The sequence below is a fragment of the Triturus cristatus genome, chromosome 12, assembly GCF_964204655.1.
Source record: "Triturus cristatus chromosome 12, aTriCri1.1, whole genome shotgun sequence".
Taxonomy (NCBI): Eukaryota; Metazoa; Chordata; class Amphibia; order Caudata; family Salamandridae; genus Triturus; species Triturus cristatus.
Genome location: NC_140595.1, coordinates 610,120,585 through 610,138,387, shown reverse-complemented (window position 1 = coordinate 610,138,387; position 17,803 = coordinate 610,120,585). Strand labels below are relative to the sequence as shown.

The window sequence follows — 17,803 nt, the reverse complement described above, 5'->3', positions numbered from 1 at the left end:
ATGAGGGCCTGGAAGCTTCCTCAACAATAATGGTTTAGGAAAAACATTGCAAAACAAACATCGAGAAAGCCAAAAGGCTGGCAGCCAATGCTAACCTGTTGGCTTTGCCAGTTCCCATTTTGTTCTATATAACGGGTGCAGAGCAAATTGAAGTAGGCAGGGGAAGGTATTTTTGTTGATTGAACAAAACTACAAATACCCTAATCCCACAGAAGGAAAGCTGTGAGTGACTATTCCTTCATCTCTCATATGTTAAAGCAGACCCTGAGTTTCTCTGACTTCATAGGTTAGTAGGGCTCTTTGAGGTGAGCTGAAGTGTGTTGTTGCATATTGTATTGGTCTTTTAAAGGGACAAAGTTTGAAAGGGATTTAACAAAAAAATGTATAGGGAGCTGATGTTCGCGAAGTTGCACTACTTTGCTTTCCACTAGTTACAGACAGAGTGAGAAAAAAAACAACACCTTGTTTATTTCTGAGGTGAACACGTTTGATTTAATGCATGCACCTTTTGCAGCTTGGAGTTCAGCCATTCACCTCTAGGGGCGCTACCTTTCCCGGAGAAAAATGGCGATCATTGGTACGAGTGCTGAGGTCTGGAAGGGCCAAGGATTGGTACTTGAACACACATCTGTATGACATCCTGTACTTTTTTTTATTGGCATAGTAATTAGGAGTCTGGATAGTTCAGACAGTTTCTAAATACAGGATCCTCTTTGACTTTGGTGGTATGTGTATATCTCAAGGAAGCTACAGTACCAGCTTTTCCCTCCACAGTTAAAATGAGCTTTAGATGAAAATACCGGCTATGCCGATGCTGGCAAACTGTGAACTCTATGTGCATGTGAAGGTTTGAATAATAAATTGTTTTGTGTATTTATCCGTTTGGCACGCTAGCTATCGAGAACACAATCTGCTTTTGCGCAGTGATTTTTACTCCTAACTCTGTTACATTAAATAAAATAGTTTACTTATGCATGCAGGCTGTATATTGGTTTGTTTTTCATAATAAGTATCCCGTTTATGTTCCAACTGTACTGCAGAGAATCCCTTGCAGTAAAGGGTGCCTATATTTTAGGATCGGGGAGGTTCGTGTTTTGCAACTGACAGTAGCGAAGTAACAGTTAGCCAAGTATAAGGAATAAACCACCTCTAACTGTGAGTTATATTGTGAGTCACCTTGTAATTGTGCGGCCTTCTAAAGAAATTCTTATTTTTTGCCCTATGTCCTGAAACTAAATTGGCGAGTGGTGCGTGCGTACGCGCGTGCCCAATGGATGTGTGGAGAGATTATAAAAGCCAAAGAAACAAGCATTGGCATAGCCGAGTGGTGTGCGTGCGCGGGCGACGGCAAAAGTGAAAGCAGGGGTGCGCGCGTGCGACGGCGGAAAAAGTGAAAGCTCCAGATGGCGCCTCGGGCGCTGAAAGCTGCTGGCTGCGTGCTTGCACGCTCGCGTGAACGCAAGCTCTAGGCCAACTAGCAGCGCTTTGCTAACTCACGTAATTAATGTCTCTCCGAGCAACACATGCGCGCTGACTCAGCGAGACCTAAAAATGAGTCCTTTTCTAATACCGTATGATCATGCCGGGGTGTTCATCTCCTGCGTGTCTTTTACAGGTATTTATTTGTTGGTTATAGCATTTCAAAGAGAAATGCTGTACCTAAGAACATTGATGCTACATAGGGGATGGGATATTGTTGACATAAACTACAATGGGAGTGGTAGTATGAGTATGTAACAAAATGCTAATATATATATTGATGAGCAGCCACAATATCCAAATGACCACATATATAAGTCTACAGTGAAATACGATCAACAGTATAAATATTTTACAGTGGGGAAATGCAGAATACCTTACTGATTACTCTTTTCTTTGAATAGCAGGAGGTGACTCCTCAAAATTCCAGAAGTGAGTTGCAACTGCAAGCGCAGAAGTTTGGGGGAAGCGTATTCTGGTAGAGGAGTCATAGGAAGTGGAATGGTCAGACTCTTGATGCAGCACATGTTGGTTTACTTGGAGTTAGGACATTTTGATTATCTAAGCTTAGTTTGCTGGTGGGAGTGTAGTATGCACTGACAGTAGTACGGTGACTGGAATAATTGGGTACAGATTTGAATACCACTAATAACAGTTTGTAGATGGCCCAGATGGCATATAGCTAGTTAACTTGATGGTGATAAGTTTAGGAGGGGGCATGTGTTTTGGGAAATTGTACAGGAGTCTAGTCTCAAAGATGAGAATGATGTCCAGTGGAAAGAAGGAGTTCTGGGGGGACTCACTATTAATCTATTGCAAACTTCTAGTTTCCTAAGTACCAACACATTGAATAATGCTTTAGCTGTGTGAAATAGAACAAATGACTGATCTCACATATGTTCAAGACTGGGTGAAGATCTGTAGAAGTGATGAAGATGTCCAGGTGCATTATAGGTTGAATAGAAGGCCAACGTTTCTGGCAGAGGTTAGAAAGTGAGATTGGAGATGTGTGTGGGTAGGTAAGGGTATCAGGGTGGATTAAGAATTAGAATACAAGTCCTCCGTTTTTGGGTAGTTGAGCATGAAGCGCCTTGGTGCCATCCAATGGTGTATAACAGTAAGACACCTCAGAGATTTGTTTCTAGAAGTAAATTAATGAGAAAAGTAGTTGGATGTTATCAGTGTATAGATAGTGAAATAAGCCAAATAAGGGGCTAGGATCAACAAGAAGAATGCTGAAAAGGGAAAAAAGAGGGGACGTAGGCCTAATCATAAGGGGGATTCCAAAAGGTGGATGCGGGGTTGTAGAAAGTTTCAGGCTATCACAAAAGATTGATAGAGTTAGAACCACTACATGGCTGAAATGGTAATACTTAGTGTATTGGGGGAGGTAAGTGAGATAGAATAATGTAAAAATATATTATTTGAAATATTACACTCCCTCCCTATCTACACAGAACAAGAACCATTTTTAGGTCTGGCTTTAGCCAAGACCTTTTGAATTTACTAAACTTCTTTACGTTCTACTTACTTTTAGGGACTTTCAGCCAGTGCTCTAAATTCATAGGGCTGGTATTGTCATTCACATTTTTCTTCCACCCACTACAGTATACAGCATGAGGCAGTGGGTCAGGCCACTTCAGACGATGTCTAAGTTCACTGTGAGCAACAGCATTCTGTCCTTTCACAAGGAGCAAATCCACACACACAAACACCCACACCCACTCACTAGTTCCCTTTAGTGCCAGGGGCCTCTATAGCAAGGCACTCTTTTTGAGACCAAAATCTATATTTTTGCTATTGCTAGTGTTATTTCATTTTGATTCAAGAGGTCACGGAAGCATCCACAACAATAAGGTTTTCCAAAAACCATGACATAAGAAAACAGGCATTGACAAAGCCAAACCCTGTGCTTAATTTGAGCTGGTGGTTTCTCGTACTCAGTACCAGCACTTAATTGTCAACATCAGCACTTATAATAGTCTGCCACATGGTGGCACTGTTTGTCTAATTTAGAGACAAGAACAGTTGTTTGATAATTCAGTATACCTTAAAAGTGACTAATGCCTACCTTCCCATCCATTGTTAAAACTTTGGGGGCCTGGAATAGTCATAATTGTTATATTTGGAGGAGTTTAATGCGTAATAGTTGTGTTGCTACTATCATTGACAGCGCTGGCAGGGGCAATGAGTGGTACATGCTGAAAAAGCCTCCTGACAAGGCCCCTGGCACTTCGTTTTTCACAAATTAGGTACTGTAGTAAACCCAAATTGGCTTTACCTTATCTATTTGTAAAAAAAAAAGAAAAAAAACTGCTGAAAGCTAAAATATTTTTTGCCTCAAAAAGTACACACTTCCATAGTAGTCCCTGGCACTTAAGGCAAATGCTTTGTGTGTGTATGTCCTCTTTGTGAAATGGAAGAATGCAGTACTCGCAGTGAAGTGAGCCAGTGGCTGAAGAGAGCTGATCAATTTCTCCATGCCTAGAATGCTTCAGTGGGCAGTAAAAAAAATGTGAATGACAGAATAACAGTCCAATGGATGAATAGAGCTGGTCGAAGGCTCCTATAAATACCTAATACATATATTTTTTAGTTATGTCAAAAAGTCTTGGCTAATGGACCCTATGGGGTCCTTGAAGGACCCTGTAGGAAATATGGAATTCAAAATGTGCTGTGGACTACCCATTTACCAATCCTGGATACAGTCTGTTGCCCTGTTCAATAATTTGCTGCAATCAAATTGATGTAAGATGCTAACATTTGATCTCTAACTTAACTTCCGCTGTTACATGCATAGGCATGATCATCCAAGACGAGATGAAAGAATCCTTTTGGCTAACCACACAGTGTGCATTGTAATTAGGTCTCGGGGTGAACTCCGCTCCATTCACGGAGTTTGAAGAGTTTTCCGCACTCCGCGAAGCACGCAGTTTCAAAAGGAGTGGAGTTTATCCCGTGCGAGCGATGAAAATCCAACGCTAGACCACCTCCCAGCAAACGTTTTCAACGCAGGCGGTCGTGGATCGTAGCTTCCGCTTGTGTTGAGAAACCTTCTGTTCAAGTTGAGTAAGCTGCTGCTCGAGTAGAACTTCACTCTCCCTGTTGCCTTTGTATGAGGGAAATTTGCACTGAATACTGTACCTGTTAAGCATGGACTGGGAAAAAACATTATTAAATGCATCTAGCTAAGTCACCTCCAATTGCACCCTTATAAATCTAGGTGGCCTTGGCCCAGCTTGCCTGTGCCAAAAACTGGCCCTGGTTGATGGAAGGTTGCACTGGGGTGTGTGTGAGGGATGGTTGTCCTGGTGCTGAATATGTGACACTTGTGCCTTGTATGCTAGTTGTGAGGTAAAACGTCTACACTGCTCAAAGTCAAACGCATTACCACTGCCAGTGCTTATTTGTCAGCTTCTGTGGGATAAGGATAATACAGAAAAGGATGCAATGTAAAGCAATCACGTATGCATTACAAAGCCCATGCAAAGCTGGAGGCTAGATCCATCGCCCAAAGGAGCTGTCAGTCCCAACGTCCCTGCACTGGAACACAAGTTATATCATTTATAACTTTCCTATGCATTGAAGCGACCTTACTGTGATCTAAAGCACTGTAGAATCATAACTTTACAGAAAAGGACCAGCCATGTGCAAATCAGTCTTAACCAAAAGTGCCAGCACACCCCTGACACAATATCGACTTCTTCCGCCATCACTTTTTGTAGCCAAGTGAGGCAACGGCCAACAGGCCAACGTGGCTGAACTCCAGAGTGGTGTCGGCAGCTTTATCACTACCAACCAAGGACAAGTCTTCGCTGGGCCAAGGAAATTGTTCATCTTCTGAATGCCAGGGAGCCAAAGTTCCACCCCCTCTCCTAAAAATCCACCAGCCCAGATTCGGAGTAAGCGGAAGTGAATTGTGGTTCATTAATCTCACAGTTTGTCTTCCCTTTCGGACATGTGTCTCCATAGCAGGCTCGCCAGCTGAAATCACAGCACAGTTACTTAGCAGTGACCTGTGACCTTCATTCTTCCTGACCCATCTGTGTGCCCTCGAAGCTACCACGTGCTCGCGCGCAGGCCTGTCTCAATCTCAGACCCAAGAGGCGCTCGTGCCAAGCGCTCTATCAGCCAGATAACAACTGTCCGCAGCTTGGAACATGACTCGCTGTAAATGAATTCGGGAAGAGTTCTACAACGGAATGTGTTTAGAGCACGAGAGAAGTGAGAGGGAATATAGGTTATCGAATGATGTCTCTTACAAATCGTCGAGTTGCTGACGCCCGTTCGTTGCTTTGAGGTGAACGGCGTTTCCTCCATCCACCCCCAGGCCACCTATCCCCCACCCCTGTAATGTCAAATGGCTGCCCTCCTGGCCTGCTGCTCGGTGGAATGCAGGCTATTTTCGGAGAAAGGGTGAAATCCGAAGCGAGACGGCCAAGATCCATTTATTTAGCAAACCACAGATTCTTTGCGACCTGTTAGCTTGAGAGATGTAATTCCCCACAACAGCATTAGAACGACTGACCACACAAGAGCGCGCGCCCCTGACGCCTATCTTCTGTCACAAAATAATCTGAACAAGCGTTGGGCACGAAAGTTATCGCGATCACGATCGCTGTGAAAGCGAAAGTGATCGCGATGATGCAGAAAGGCATTCATGAGTGCTGCTGGCTGGCCTAGCGCATGGCGGCTGCACGCGTGCACGCTCACGTGCACGCAAGCGCTAGGCCAGCCAGCAGCACTTAAAAAACTCACATACAAAATGTCTCTCCGAGCCAGCGCATGCGCTGGGCTCAGCGAGACCTAAAAAAAAGACTATTTCGGACCCAACCACTGGATGGCTGAATGATGCACAGCATGTGAATCCTGAAAACTCTTCAAGCTGCAAAACTTTACCTACTGGTTAGTAACCATTTCTAACAATATATCGCATACGTGCTACTGTAGTGGTAATTTGTTTGCAACCTACAGCGCTTCATAGCATTTTCTGTGGTTTCCCTTTTGCTGATAGTTTGCCATTCCCAACATTTCTTTGACACCTTTGCTTCAATCTTTGTATTTGAAGCTCATCAGAAAAATCTAACAGCAGGTTAAAGACGTGTCCGTTTGCTCGTATTAAACCAAGAGTGGAAATCCTTGAGGTGACACTGCCTTGTTCTTCAGCATGTAACTTACAATGCACAAAAGGTTGTAGGTGTTTCCAAAGAATACAGTTTTTAGTCCTAGCTGAGTATTTTTTTACTTTCATTCTTGAAAGTGTACTTTATTACATATTTAAAAAGTCTCACCATATACGGGAAGTGGTGTTTGCTTCTTTTTATGCATTGCAATGTTACAATCCAATCTTGCCTGTGCTGCTATCTTTGTTAGTATTCTCTTGATGCCTCTTTGTCTGCTACCCTACGAATATTGGGGCCTGATGTGACATTAGAACATGCCAGAAATTGCTGCCCCAAATGCTCACTAGATTTTCCGCTGTTGTTTAACTTAATATATGAAGATTGGTGGGAATCAAAGGCTGGGCTTAAGCAGATGAGTTGCTCCCCCCCCCCACCCCCCCTCCCCCCAGTCTTGCAAGAGGTAGTTAGTAGGTAACGAGAAGTCTACTGGCATAATTAGTTCAGGAAGATTAATTGTATTATATACATAGAATTCTGCAATACCTGTATAATTGCGAGTTTCTAACTTCTTTATAATTGGCGACTTGTGAGGTGCCTAGTATTCCAGTTGAGTTCTTACATCACAATGCTTGTTTCCAGCAGCTGAGGTGAAAGGCAGGTCAGGTCACAGAGCAGCTGTTTAAAGCAGTGAAAATTAAATGTTGCTTTTCTTTCTTCTGCTCGATTTTTTAAGAAAAGACAATTTTAAGGGAACACTAAGACATCGAAATTTAAAGGAAAGGTAATGTTAAGGATAAATCCAATATTACATAAAACTTGGGTGGCGTTTAGGACTACTGTGTGATTTTTGGGGTTCAGGGATGGGTAATGTTTAGGGTGATGAGGGGTTTGTAGGGGTCATGAATAATTTGAGTTCAAGCTTAGGGGTTTTTAGGTTTCAGGGATGGGTGGAGTAAAAGGGTGAGAGGCTTTAGGTTTCATGGATGGTCAGAGTTTAGGGCTTCTGAGGGTCTTTAAAGTTCAGTTATGGGCAGTGAAGAGTTTTTAGGGTTCAGGATGGGCTGGTGTTTAGGATGGTGAGGAATTTGAAGGAATCGAAGATGGGTGGAGTTTAGATGTAGAAAGGGGGTTTATGGATGGGTAGTTTTGGGTAATGAGTTCTTATGGGTCATGGATGGATGGTGTTTAAGGGCATTGAGGGTTTTTTAGTGTTCAGGTGTGAGTGGAGTTAGCAGTAGTGAGTCATTTTATGGTTCAGGGATGTTGGATTTTTGGTGTAGAAAAGGATTTTAGGCTTCAGGGATGAGTGTAGTTTAGATATGGGGAGGAGTTTTAGGGGACATGGTCGGACGGTGTTTAGGGGTTGTGAGGTGTTTACAGGTGATGAATGCTCAGCAAATTAAAAACATCTAAAGTAATTGCTTGACAATGTAAAAGACATAAATATGAAATAATATCTCCAGTTCCATTACTTCATGAAGGTGCCAATATTCGAACATTCTTTATCCCTCCCAAAATAAATACCTTCCTGCTTGCCAAACTGCATAAAGCTCATCTTGGTCCTAAATAGGTTTCTTGTCTCGTCACCAGCTTCAGAAACGTACTATCTACCATCTCTGCTCCTTTGTTCGTTAGCTGAAAAATGTCAGAGATGAAATGAAAAGAATCTTCTTTGCTTTCTTACATAAGCTTTTTTATGACCGCCCCGGGATCTAGGTCTTGCATGTTCACGATTCATCATAGTTACTGTTGTTTAAACCGCTTTTCTGTATTTTTTTTCTAAAACAATAGTGGATGTCTACTCCTACGGCTTGCTTTATCAGGGTCAGGATCCCAGATCAGATGTACTCTTATTGCCCTTTTGCTCATGCTTCAAAGATGTGGGTATTTATGCCTGCTATCTGTGTGCTCCGTTCACTTTGATTCCTTATCACCACTGTATGTCTTTGTGTTGTCTGACTGATGGTGATTGAGGGCCATGCCGCGTGGACGGTATCTGCCCTCCTCAACTGGTTCACACTTTATTCCTGTTTAACCATCTCGGTTAGCTTGTTGAATCTGTTGTGAAGAAGTGTGATGTTACTACTTAGCTCAAATTTCTATAGTCATCTGTTGTAAATAAATCGTCGTTAGACTGCCATTAATTGTAGATGTAGTTTATTCCAAGCAGAGAGGAAACACAAGAGCGGACTCTCCATGACAGAAGCAACTCGCAACTGCCGTGGAAGAGAACTTAGAATTACAAGACAACATAGAATACAGCAGAAGGAACATTCCTAGCACTTACAATACTAAGAGTGTACTACACATCTTCTTCCTTTCTAATGTAAAAACAACAACAAAATAATTAACATATAAAATCTTGCAAATATGCTGGGGGTTTTCGATATCTTGGAGTGCGATTAGGAACAAGAGACATCGGCAAGGAAAAAGAACTGGAAACAGGATGAACTTCAGATGTGCATGAATCACCACTCCCACCCACGTGATGAGGTGTGGAAAATGAAGAATTAGACTCTGGTGGTGGTTGGGCCAAGAGGTAACCACTGTTGTTTGTGGAGGAAAGAGATTTATCATAGCCAGAACAGGGTACACCCCTTTTATACAAAGCTACACGCCTGAAGTTCCAACATTCGCCATTATTGAGAATTACACAATGATCAAGAACTTTCTTGACAGTGAATTGTCCCTTGAACTTAGATAATCCTTTAACAATTCTGCCCCTCTTAACTTTGACCAGATCGCCAATAATGAAAGGGCGAGGACATTCTTGAGGAGGAGATAATGTTGAAGGAATATTTTGCAAAGTAACAACACGTTTCATCCACGAAGGAATTAGTTTAGAACCAGGAACACGCCCTCTCATAAGTTGAAAAGGTGAATGCTGCCCATCAACCAAGGAAGTAGTGCGATAAGCCCACAACATTTTGTTAACCATTATCCTCACAACAGAACCATTAGATGAGGCCATTTGTATGATACCTTTCACAATCCTGTTGGCCCTTTCACAGATTCCATTCCCTTGTGGGTTGTACAATGAAGTACGGTGATGAGAAACCCCACAATCTTTAAGAAACTACTGCATTTCGATGGAAGTGAACCGAGTGCCATTGTCAGTAATAATAATAGATGGAATGCCCTCATCTCTAAGCAAATTCCCCAGGAACTTAATAGAGCTCTCAGTAGTGACGCTGTTGGTAAATTCTACAACTAGCCATTTAGAGTAGATGTCAACTACAACGATGGCAAATCTATCCCTTTCATGTAGTTCACCCATGGGGCCAATGAAATCTAGGCAAATACTATGCCATGGTGAACCAGGATTTTGTAAGTGACCTTGAGAGGATTTGGGGCCTACTTTGAGTCTTTTCTCTCCATCTCTACAAGCAGAACAATTCTCTACCCACTCCACTACATGTGAATCCATACCTGGCCACCAGAAGTGATCCTTAAGGCGGCGTTGTGTGAGGGTCTGACCTAAATGGCCTTCGTGCGCTAAGGCTATAAGTTTACTTCTCAAACCAAGAGGAGGTATAAACTTTTCCCCTTTTACAATAAGGTTGTCACTAATAAGAGAAATATCTTCCAAGACTTTAAGATAAGGGCGCACAGAGATAGAAACTGCACTTTCTCTTCTAGAGCCCAAAGGGATAAGCTTAAGAACCTCTTGCAAAGTACCATCAGAAGCCATTTCTCGTTCCCAATCATTTGCCTGAAAAGCTACTTCACCTACAAACACAGCATCTTCAATAGAGGCTACTGCAATGTCCTCATTAGATAAAGAAACACACGGATCCACAACCGTGCGCCAATCCAATGACATCCTTGAGAGACAGTCAGCTTGAGTATTTTTCCAACCCTGAATATACTGAACAGTGTACTGAAATTCCTGAAGCTTCGAAGCAAGCCTAGCTAGTCTAGCCGACCCTTTACCAGTACCACCGGGAGAGAGAATTTTAATGAGAGGTTTATGGTCTGTTCTCAAAATAAACTTCATGCCCCACAAATATGTTCTAAAGTACTCTACAGACCAGGAAGCAGCCAGGGCCTCCCTCTCAAAAACAGAATAGTTCTTCTCAGCTTCAGTTAAGGTTCTAGAAGCAAAAGCAATTGTATGCTCAGACTGACCAGTGAGCTGTGAAAGCATAGCCCCTAAGCCAGTGTCACTGGCATCCACCGTTACAAAGATATCAGACACCATTCTTCGGAAGACACTTGCCACCGAATTGAGTCCAAAAGGTAGGCGCGTGAATTGAAACGTACCAAATGGTGTAATAAATGCTGTTAAGTGCTTCGAGTCTTTGTGTAGATTAATCTGATGATAAGCACTTCTGAGATCTAACTTTGAGAACGCCTTAGCACCGTATAGTATTGTGACTAACTCTGAGATGTTTGGAAGAGGGAAGGTGTCTGCAACTACACAATCATTTAGAGACCTCAAATCCACACAGAAGCGGAGCTTGCCATCGGATTTCTTGGTGACGACTATGGGAGAAATCCATGGAGAAGCTTCCACACGTTCAATGACACCAGAAGCTAGCATCTCATCGATCATTTTCTTAACTTCCTGTCTGACTACTATTAGGATACGCCTAACCTTGTGTTGTACTGGAATAGAGTTTTCCTTTAGAACTATGCGATGGGAGTACCCTTTGAGTTGACCTAGACTCTCCCTAAACACACTGTCAGCATCCACTAGAATTTTATCTAGCCCATCATCTTTGATAATCATGACCGGTGGAGTAGCTCGAGGGTTAACAATTATTCCTAGATCATACTGGTGAACCCACCCAAGTATTGCTGGACCTGACTTTGATACATATACTGTCCCTTGTATGTGTCTGTGTGAGAAGGCGAATGCCTTCTGTGAAGTATCCTAAAATATCAATGGTCTCGCCTTGTTAGCTCCCTGGGGAGATATCCTTGGGTAATAAATTTCGTGTACCCCATTTACTCTGAAAGAGCTTGTGCGGAATGATGGTGTACTTTGTACCAGTATCCACCATTAAATGTAATTCTTTACCATCTAAGATGAAAAGTGCCTTTGGCCTAACTTTACGATTATCATCTGATTTAGTAACAGAATCATGCTCAATGACCAAAATCTTGTCAGCCTCTTCATCTAACAAAGAAGAATTTTCCACAGTGGCTACGGTAGAACGAGGTTTGCTGCGACAAACTCTCGCGTAGGGACCCATGCGACCACATTTTAAACACTCTTGTTTAGCTGCAAAGCAAAATTTAGAGTCAGAAGAATGAACAGTACTGCCACATCTGTTACACATGCGAGATAAAGGCAACTTTTGTGTGCCAATTGGCCTAAAAGAAGGATTCTTATTGATAATTTTCTTGTTCTTCACTGAAGCAACTTCATTTTGTTCACCAACAACGTGACCTTGGTCCAGAGACTCTTGACCAGAAATGTCATTAACGTCGGTTGGAGATGTTTTTTTCTCTAGTTCTTTCATGCAACCTTCCGATTCCTCGACAATTTTCGCTAAATCTATAGCAGTTTGTAAATTAGGGTTTTTCGCTGCCCAAAGTCGTTCCTGTATTTATTTATTATTACACTGAACTATAAGTTGGTCTCTTATAAGTTCATCAGTCATGTTACCAAACTTACACTTTGATTGAGACATTTCTCTCAATCTTGCTACAAAGTCATCATTTGACTCGCCCATTTTTTGACTCTTAGTGTAGAATCTGTATCTATTCATAACTAAATTCTCTTCTTTAGCATATCTAACTTCTAGCCAACAAATAGCCTCTTTGTACTCATCTGGAAGAGGCTGACCATTGGCTTGTAAAGCTTGAGGTAAGTAACGAAAAATACGTTGGCCCTCTGTGCCCAAGGAGCCTAACAGTAGTGCCTTCTTTCTCTTTGGTGAGTATTCCTGTGCATCTAATGCATCAAGGTAATTCTCAAACAGTGGCGAATGTTGGAACTTCAGGCGTGTAGCTTTGTATAAGAGAACTTAGAATTACAAGACAACATAGAATACAGCAGAAGGAACATTCCTAGCACTTGCAATACGAAGAGTGTACTACATCATCATTTAACTGTTCTGGGGGCTGCTGAGTTTACTGGGTCGTTTTGGGGACTGTTGTGGTGATCATGCTGTGTCACAGTTTTTATGGCCCAGGTGACTCACGCCCTGTCTCCAATCACAGGCTTAGACAGGTTCACTGTATTCTTATCTCCTCCAGAACAGCCACTAGCAAAAGCAAAAAAAAAAAAAAAAGTCTACTACAACTCAATTATCACAATGCATTCATGCACCAGTAAACGTACAATCTGGAGGTAGGTCTTACACCGCCACTTTTAGAAAATCTGCATCCTAACTAGTACTGTCTTGAGCCATGTGTTTGTTGGTTATGGAATAGTAATTTACGAGGTATATTTTGACCCCCTGCTGAGGATATTCTTAATTGGTTCTAGTAGGCTTGCTTGTGGCAGAGTCTGTCTGGCACACACAAGGAGCTCCTTGAGAACAATATTGGATGAATTTCAGTTTCTCAAGGAAATATATAAAATTGAATTGATCACCAAGCGAACATTCCTCAGACATCCTAGACCCTTTCAACTTGTCTTTCCCACTCTTCCTCTGATCCCTACTGTAATGATGAAAATGAGGTTGTTTTAGATCCTGATTAGGCTTTCATACCCATTCTACTCAGCCAGTTACATTTAAAGTTTATCACAGAGCCTCTGATGCAGAATGGCAGAAGGAGTGAAGGTGGTTACAAAGTGCTGCACCCTGGGTTGGCTAACACATTATTGTATGTGTGGTTTTCCTATGGTTCCATTACAATGAATATGATCCCACAGAAATAGTCCTGTTTGTCGTCGTACAGAAGTTCATACATTTCTGTAATCCCAAATCACTAGTCTGTAATTAATATCTGCATCAAGAAGCAAGGCAGGTCTTTGTTTAAAGAGAGGCAAAAAGATCCTCACTCTGAAGAGGAGGCAAGTAGTGGTAAGGCAGTGATAGCTGGTACAGTGGTAGGGAGGCAATCAAGTGGTGGAGAAGCAAGTGGCAGGTCATCGAGATGATGTCTAAAGCAGACACTGGATTGGGCGGGAAACAAGTAATTAGAAAAAGGCACTGGATACACACTACAGGCAGGAGGTGAAGGAGCTTTAAAGGTGATGGCTAAAAGGGTCTCGAACACTGAAAATGGGAGACTGGACATAGAAGATTGGAGAAGGAAGTCACAAGTAAAATGAAAGTTGCAAGAAGTATTTGGGACAGTGTGAGGCTCTGAGGTAGGCAACAACGGCTCTAAGAAGAGGATGGGCTGGGGCAAAAAAAAGAGAGATATCAGCCAAGTGACCTAAGTTGGAGTGGCTTTAGATATTGGCTCAGAGAGGGAAACATGGGGGATATCATGATATGATAGACATAAGTGAAGTTGGGTATACGCTCTTGGTGGTAGAAGGATAATTAACGGACGTCTAGAAAAAAGAGGCTAATGACAACCAGAATATGTCACTACAGTAGGTAACATAGCTTCATTGTTTTTTTAATTTATTAAGAACTAGTCGAATATTGTTTATAAGCTGTTGAGAGCTTCCATATTTTTCTTTTTCAGTGCAAAGCAGGCCAGTTATATAGGTGTGAAATTAGTTTTATCAAGTCCTTTGCAATTGTTGCCTCCACTGCTTATGCTACATCTTCAAGACAGACACTATTCGTAGATCAAATCCACTTGGTTTTCTGTGTCTTCTTTTAATGTGTCAGTGTCTTGGTTTGGTAATAAACAATTCTGGGCCTCGTTTTGATTTTAAAGGATGGGTACTCCCATCACAAACGTGACAGATATCCTGCCCTCCTTTTTACATATGCATTAAGATACAATGCACTTGAAGTAAGGTGGACTTGATACCAGTCATGATGGTCCCTAAGTTCCTGTCGGCCAAACCTAAATCAGACCCTATGTGTTTGCCCACAGGAGTGCCTTCGACCCACTGTCAAACTTACTGCTCCATCTCCTGCTGCCTTTAAAATATCAGGAGTAAACATAAGTGGTTTTTCGCTGGATCACTCAGTTTCACCAGTGATTAATGATCAAAAGATAGATTTTCTTATAAGTAATACTTTATTTGTTCGAATAATAAAAATCAATAAAAAATCAGTTAAATCCAGCATTAAATAATTCTTTTGTGTCCCGTTAAACAATCCGGATACAGGAAACTTTAAGAACCTCCTAATTAAATGAAAAATTTAGTTTGTGAATAGTGCAAGCGTGGACCTTTTATAGAAAGCAAATTCAATGCTGGAGTTTGACCTAATGTCCACTTAGTTAGGCGTGCCTTTCCAGACAATCTCCAGAGGGCCGCCTGCTGTCCCATATATCCAGTTCCTTGGCTGCCAGATTCATGAATTTAACTAATCGAAAGATTAAATGGCTGTCAATGCCCTGCAGACACTTTTATGTTGCTGTTTCAATTGTACGTATGCCCAATATAAAAAAGCAGAGACGAAGAAACATTGTTGTATGCGCTGCATACATGTAGATCAAGGTTTATTTAACACCTTCTCTAATAACAAATATATCCGATATCTGTAGTTTAATGGCTAGTGAGCTGTGGTCCACACCTGCTTGCATCTGCCACAATTAATTAGCTCTTACATTGAAGATGAGCTGTGTTATGCTTTTAGAACCTTCTTTGAAAGAATCTACCTCTAGCTTAGCTCTTTTTTAATTTCATTTTATTTATTTCTCATTTTGTCATAGTACAAGAAAAACAAACAATCCATGCATATGGGAAACATTGCAAAGGGGACAATGTAACATTGCATCGTAAGGGCCACAAGGCGACAGCAGACATAGCACAACAGTTGAAAGGAGTCTTGAAGTGGGAGCGGGACTGTACAACATTGTGGATGACAGAACACACTTGGGGACAACATCTGTGCACATTAATCCAGAGCAGTGGGCTCTAATCTCAACAAGCAGTCGCCGAATATCTTTTGGCCTGGGAGCCGGGGGCTGCAACATAGCATATAGCTCACTTGTGGTATTACAGTATGTCAGGCTCTTTAACCAGACTGTGTCTGCCGACAAACGCTTGCTGCCCCACTGAAGGGCAATCTCACTCTTAGCCAACAACAATGCAATAGCTATGAAGCGGTGAATACTCCTTGGTAAATCTTGAACATAACCCAGTAAGGCCAGCAGTGGGTCAGTTGCAAGGTCAGTCCCAATCATTATCGAGAGCCGGCACAATATTGCGCGCTATAAATCCCGAATATGATTAAACGTCTACGTCAGGTGTGTAAAATCGGCCCCCAGCTTGGCTCTTTTAACTAAGTTATACCTTAGGGAAAGGCATAATTGTGATTTTATTTCCTCCTTGTGAAATGCTGATGTGTTTGAAAACAGTGTGTGAGCAACAGTGTTGCGATATGTAACAAATCCAGCAGACCGTTTGGCCATTATGTTAATGTTTTTTGTTATGTAGGGCGAGCCAAGACAAGATGGTGCTGAGGAAGCGGGTGCTGCACAGGACCTTAACCAAGGTGTGAATCGGCTGATGGCAGCCATGAGGGACATGCTTGCAAATATTCAATTCCAGGAACCTCCAAGGGAGGACAACCCCGATGGAGATGCAGATGAGGAATGGGACTGAAGTGGCACATTACCTTTTGCTCTGGAACATCCAATGCGCATAACATCATCTGACTCACTGAAGTTTAATAAATGGTCACAGATACAATTTACACTGACAATATTTACTTTGTCTCCTGACAATATTTTGCATCATAGTTGTTCCAAGTTTGGACCAACCATTTGTTCAGTATCACAGCTCAAAGTTTTGTACCATAATTTTTCTAGTTTTAATGCAAAGCCACATAAGATATTTATCTTTCCTGAAATCATGTACATTTTATGCAGGAGTTTTATTTCTAGAGTACCTAATACTGGACATGAGAAAAGAGCACCTCTTGGATCAAAATGGAGCCCTCAGCATGTTAATTTCATCAGGTATTAAACTAGAAAATTAATGTAAGAGGAAGCAGTCATATTTCAAGGTGCGATATGCAGTTGAGGCGTGTATCATTGCTGCAGTTCAGGAAGTACAGCTTCTAAACTCATTAATACACTTTTCCATAAAAAAGAATTAGTGCAGATTTGCAAAAGACACTGTATGTGCAGTGACTATAAACATCACGATGGTCTCTGCCCCAAAACTGAGAAACTGATATGATTGTCCAAAGGGGACCAGGCCCTCCGTCCTTTCTTTCTATTATTATCATGAAACAGAGCGGTAAGAAAACAAAGTCCTACTACAACTTTTCACCTGGCTGCTACTTTCCTTACATAGATCTAGCTAAATATGTACTTTTGTAAACGCTTGCAATGTCCTGAAACTCTTGAGCATGGTCCATGCTAACAAAACCCATTAAGTGTGATATCCAAACAACATGTGATGAGCCGATATAATCTTGTGGATGCTGATTACGTGGCACTCAAGAACTGTATAACAACCTGGATGCATTATTTTGTTCCTTAATGAATGTCACTACATTGAAAAGGATATTGAAGCACAGCATCAACAAGATCATCGGCTTTGGCAACTCATCAAGCAGGAAGCCGACCATCTCTCCAAGGACACCATCAGTGGGCATTCTTGTCAAAGTGTTTTGTTGGACTTTAGTTGGGAACTCCTCCATGCCCTTTCTCTCTGAGAACGCATTCTCACTTATGCATACCAAAGACTTCTCATATTCATACAAGACGAGAATGGCTACAATCACTCAGTCTGTACATTTATGAAAACCCTGCTTACCTTTTCCACAACAAAATATATTCTCTTACATCAGACCCCTAGACAACTGCTAGACCTTTGAGGTCTTCAGTACAACTTGAGAAAGTGATTTGCTTGTAGCTTCAGCCATTTGTTGAACCCTAAAACATTCGAGTCGGGATTCCCAACGAGTTGTAAATCCAAAACAAGCAACAATGGACCTGCTTCATTTCACATAAGACTGAAAATATGACTGTCCATCTCATTGATAATTTGAGGTACAGAAAGTAACGTATCGTACCAAGAGACCGACAGTAAAAGTGCTTTTTTGATTGCCCAGACTTGCAGTCGTCCACTTGTCTGCTGCCTTTGATAGATTCATTCATCAGAGATCTTCTTGGAGGCCACCTGTGGCCCCACGCCCAACAATTAAAGGTTTCCTTTC

General features: G+C 41.8%; 1 protein-coding gene across 1 annotated transcript in view; it reads left to right on the top strand.

The window, feature by feature from the left end:
• TCF25 (TCF25 ribosome quality control complex subunit) overlaps nucleotides 1-16,339 on the top strand; it is a 722,186-nt gene extending 705,847 nt beyond the window's left edge. The window contains exon 18 of the mRNA XM_085639175.1: nucleotides 16,072-16,339. Within this exon, the coding sequence (XP_085495301.1) occupies nucleotides 16,072-16,239 (168 nt within the window). The 3' untranslated portion in view covers nucleotides 16,240-16,339. The remainder of the gene's footprint in view (nucleotides 1-16,071) is intronic.
• The last annotated feature ends 1,464 nt before the right edge of the window (nucleotides 16,340-17,803 follow it).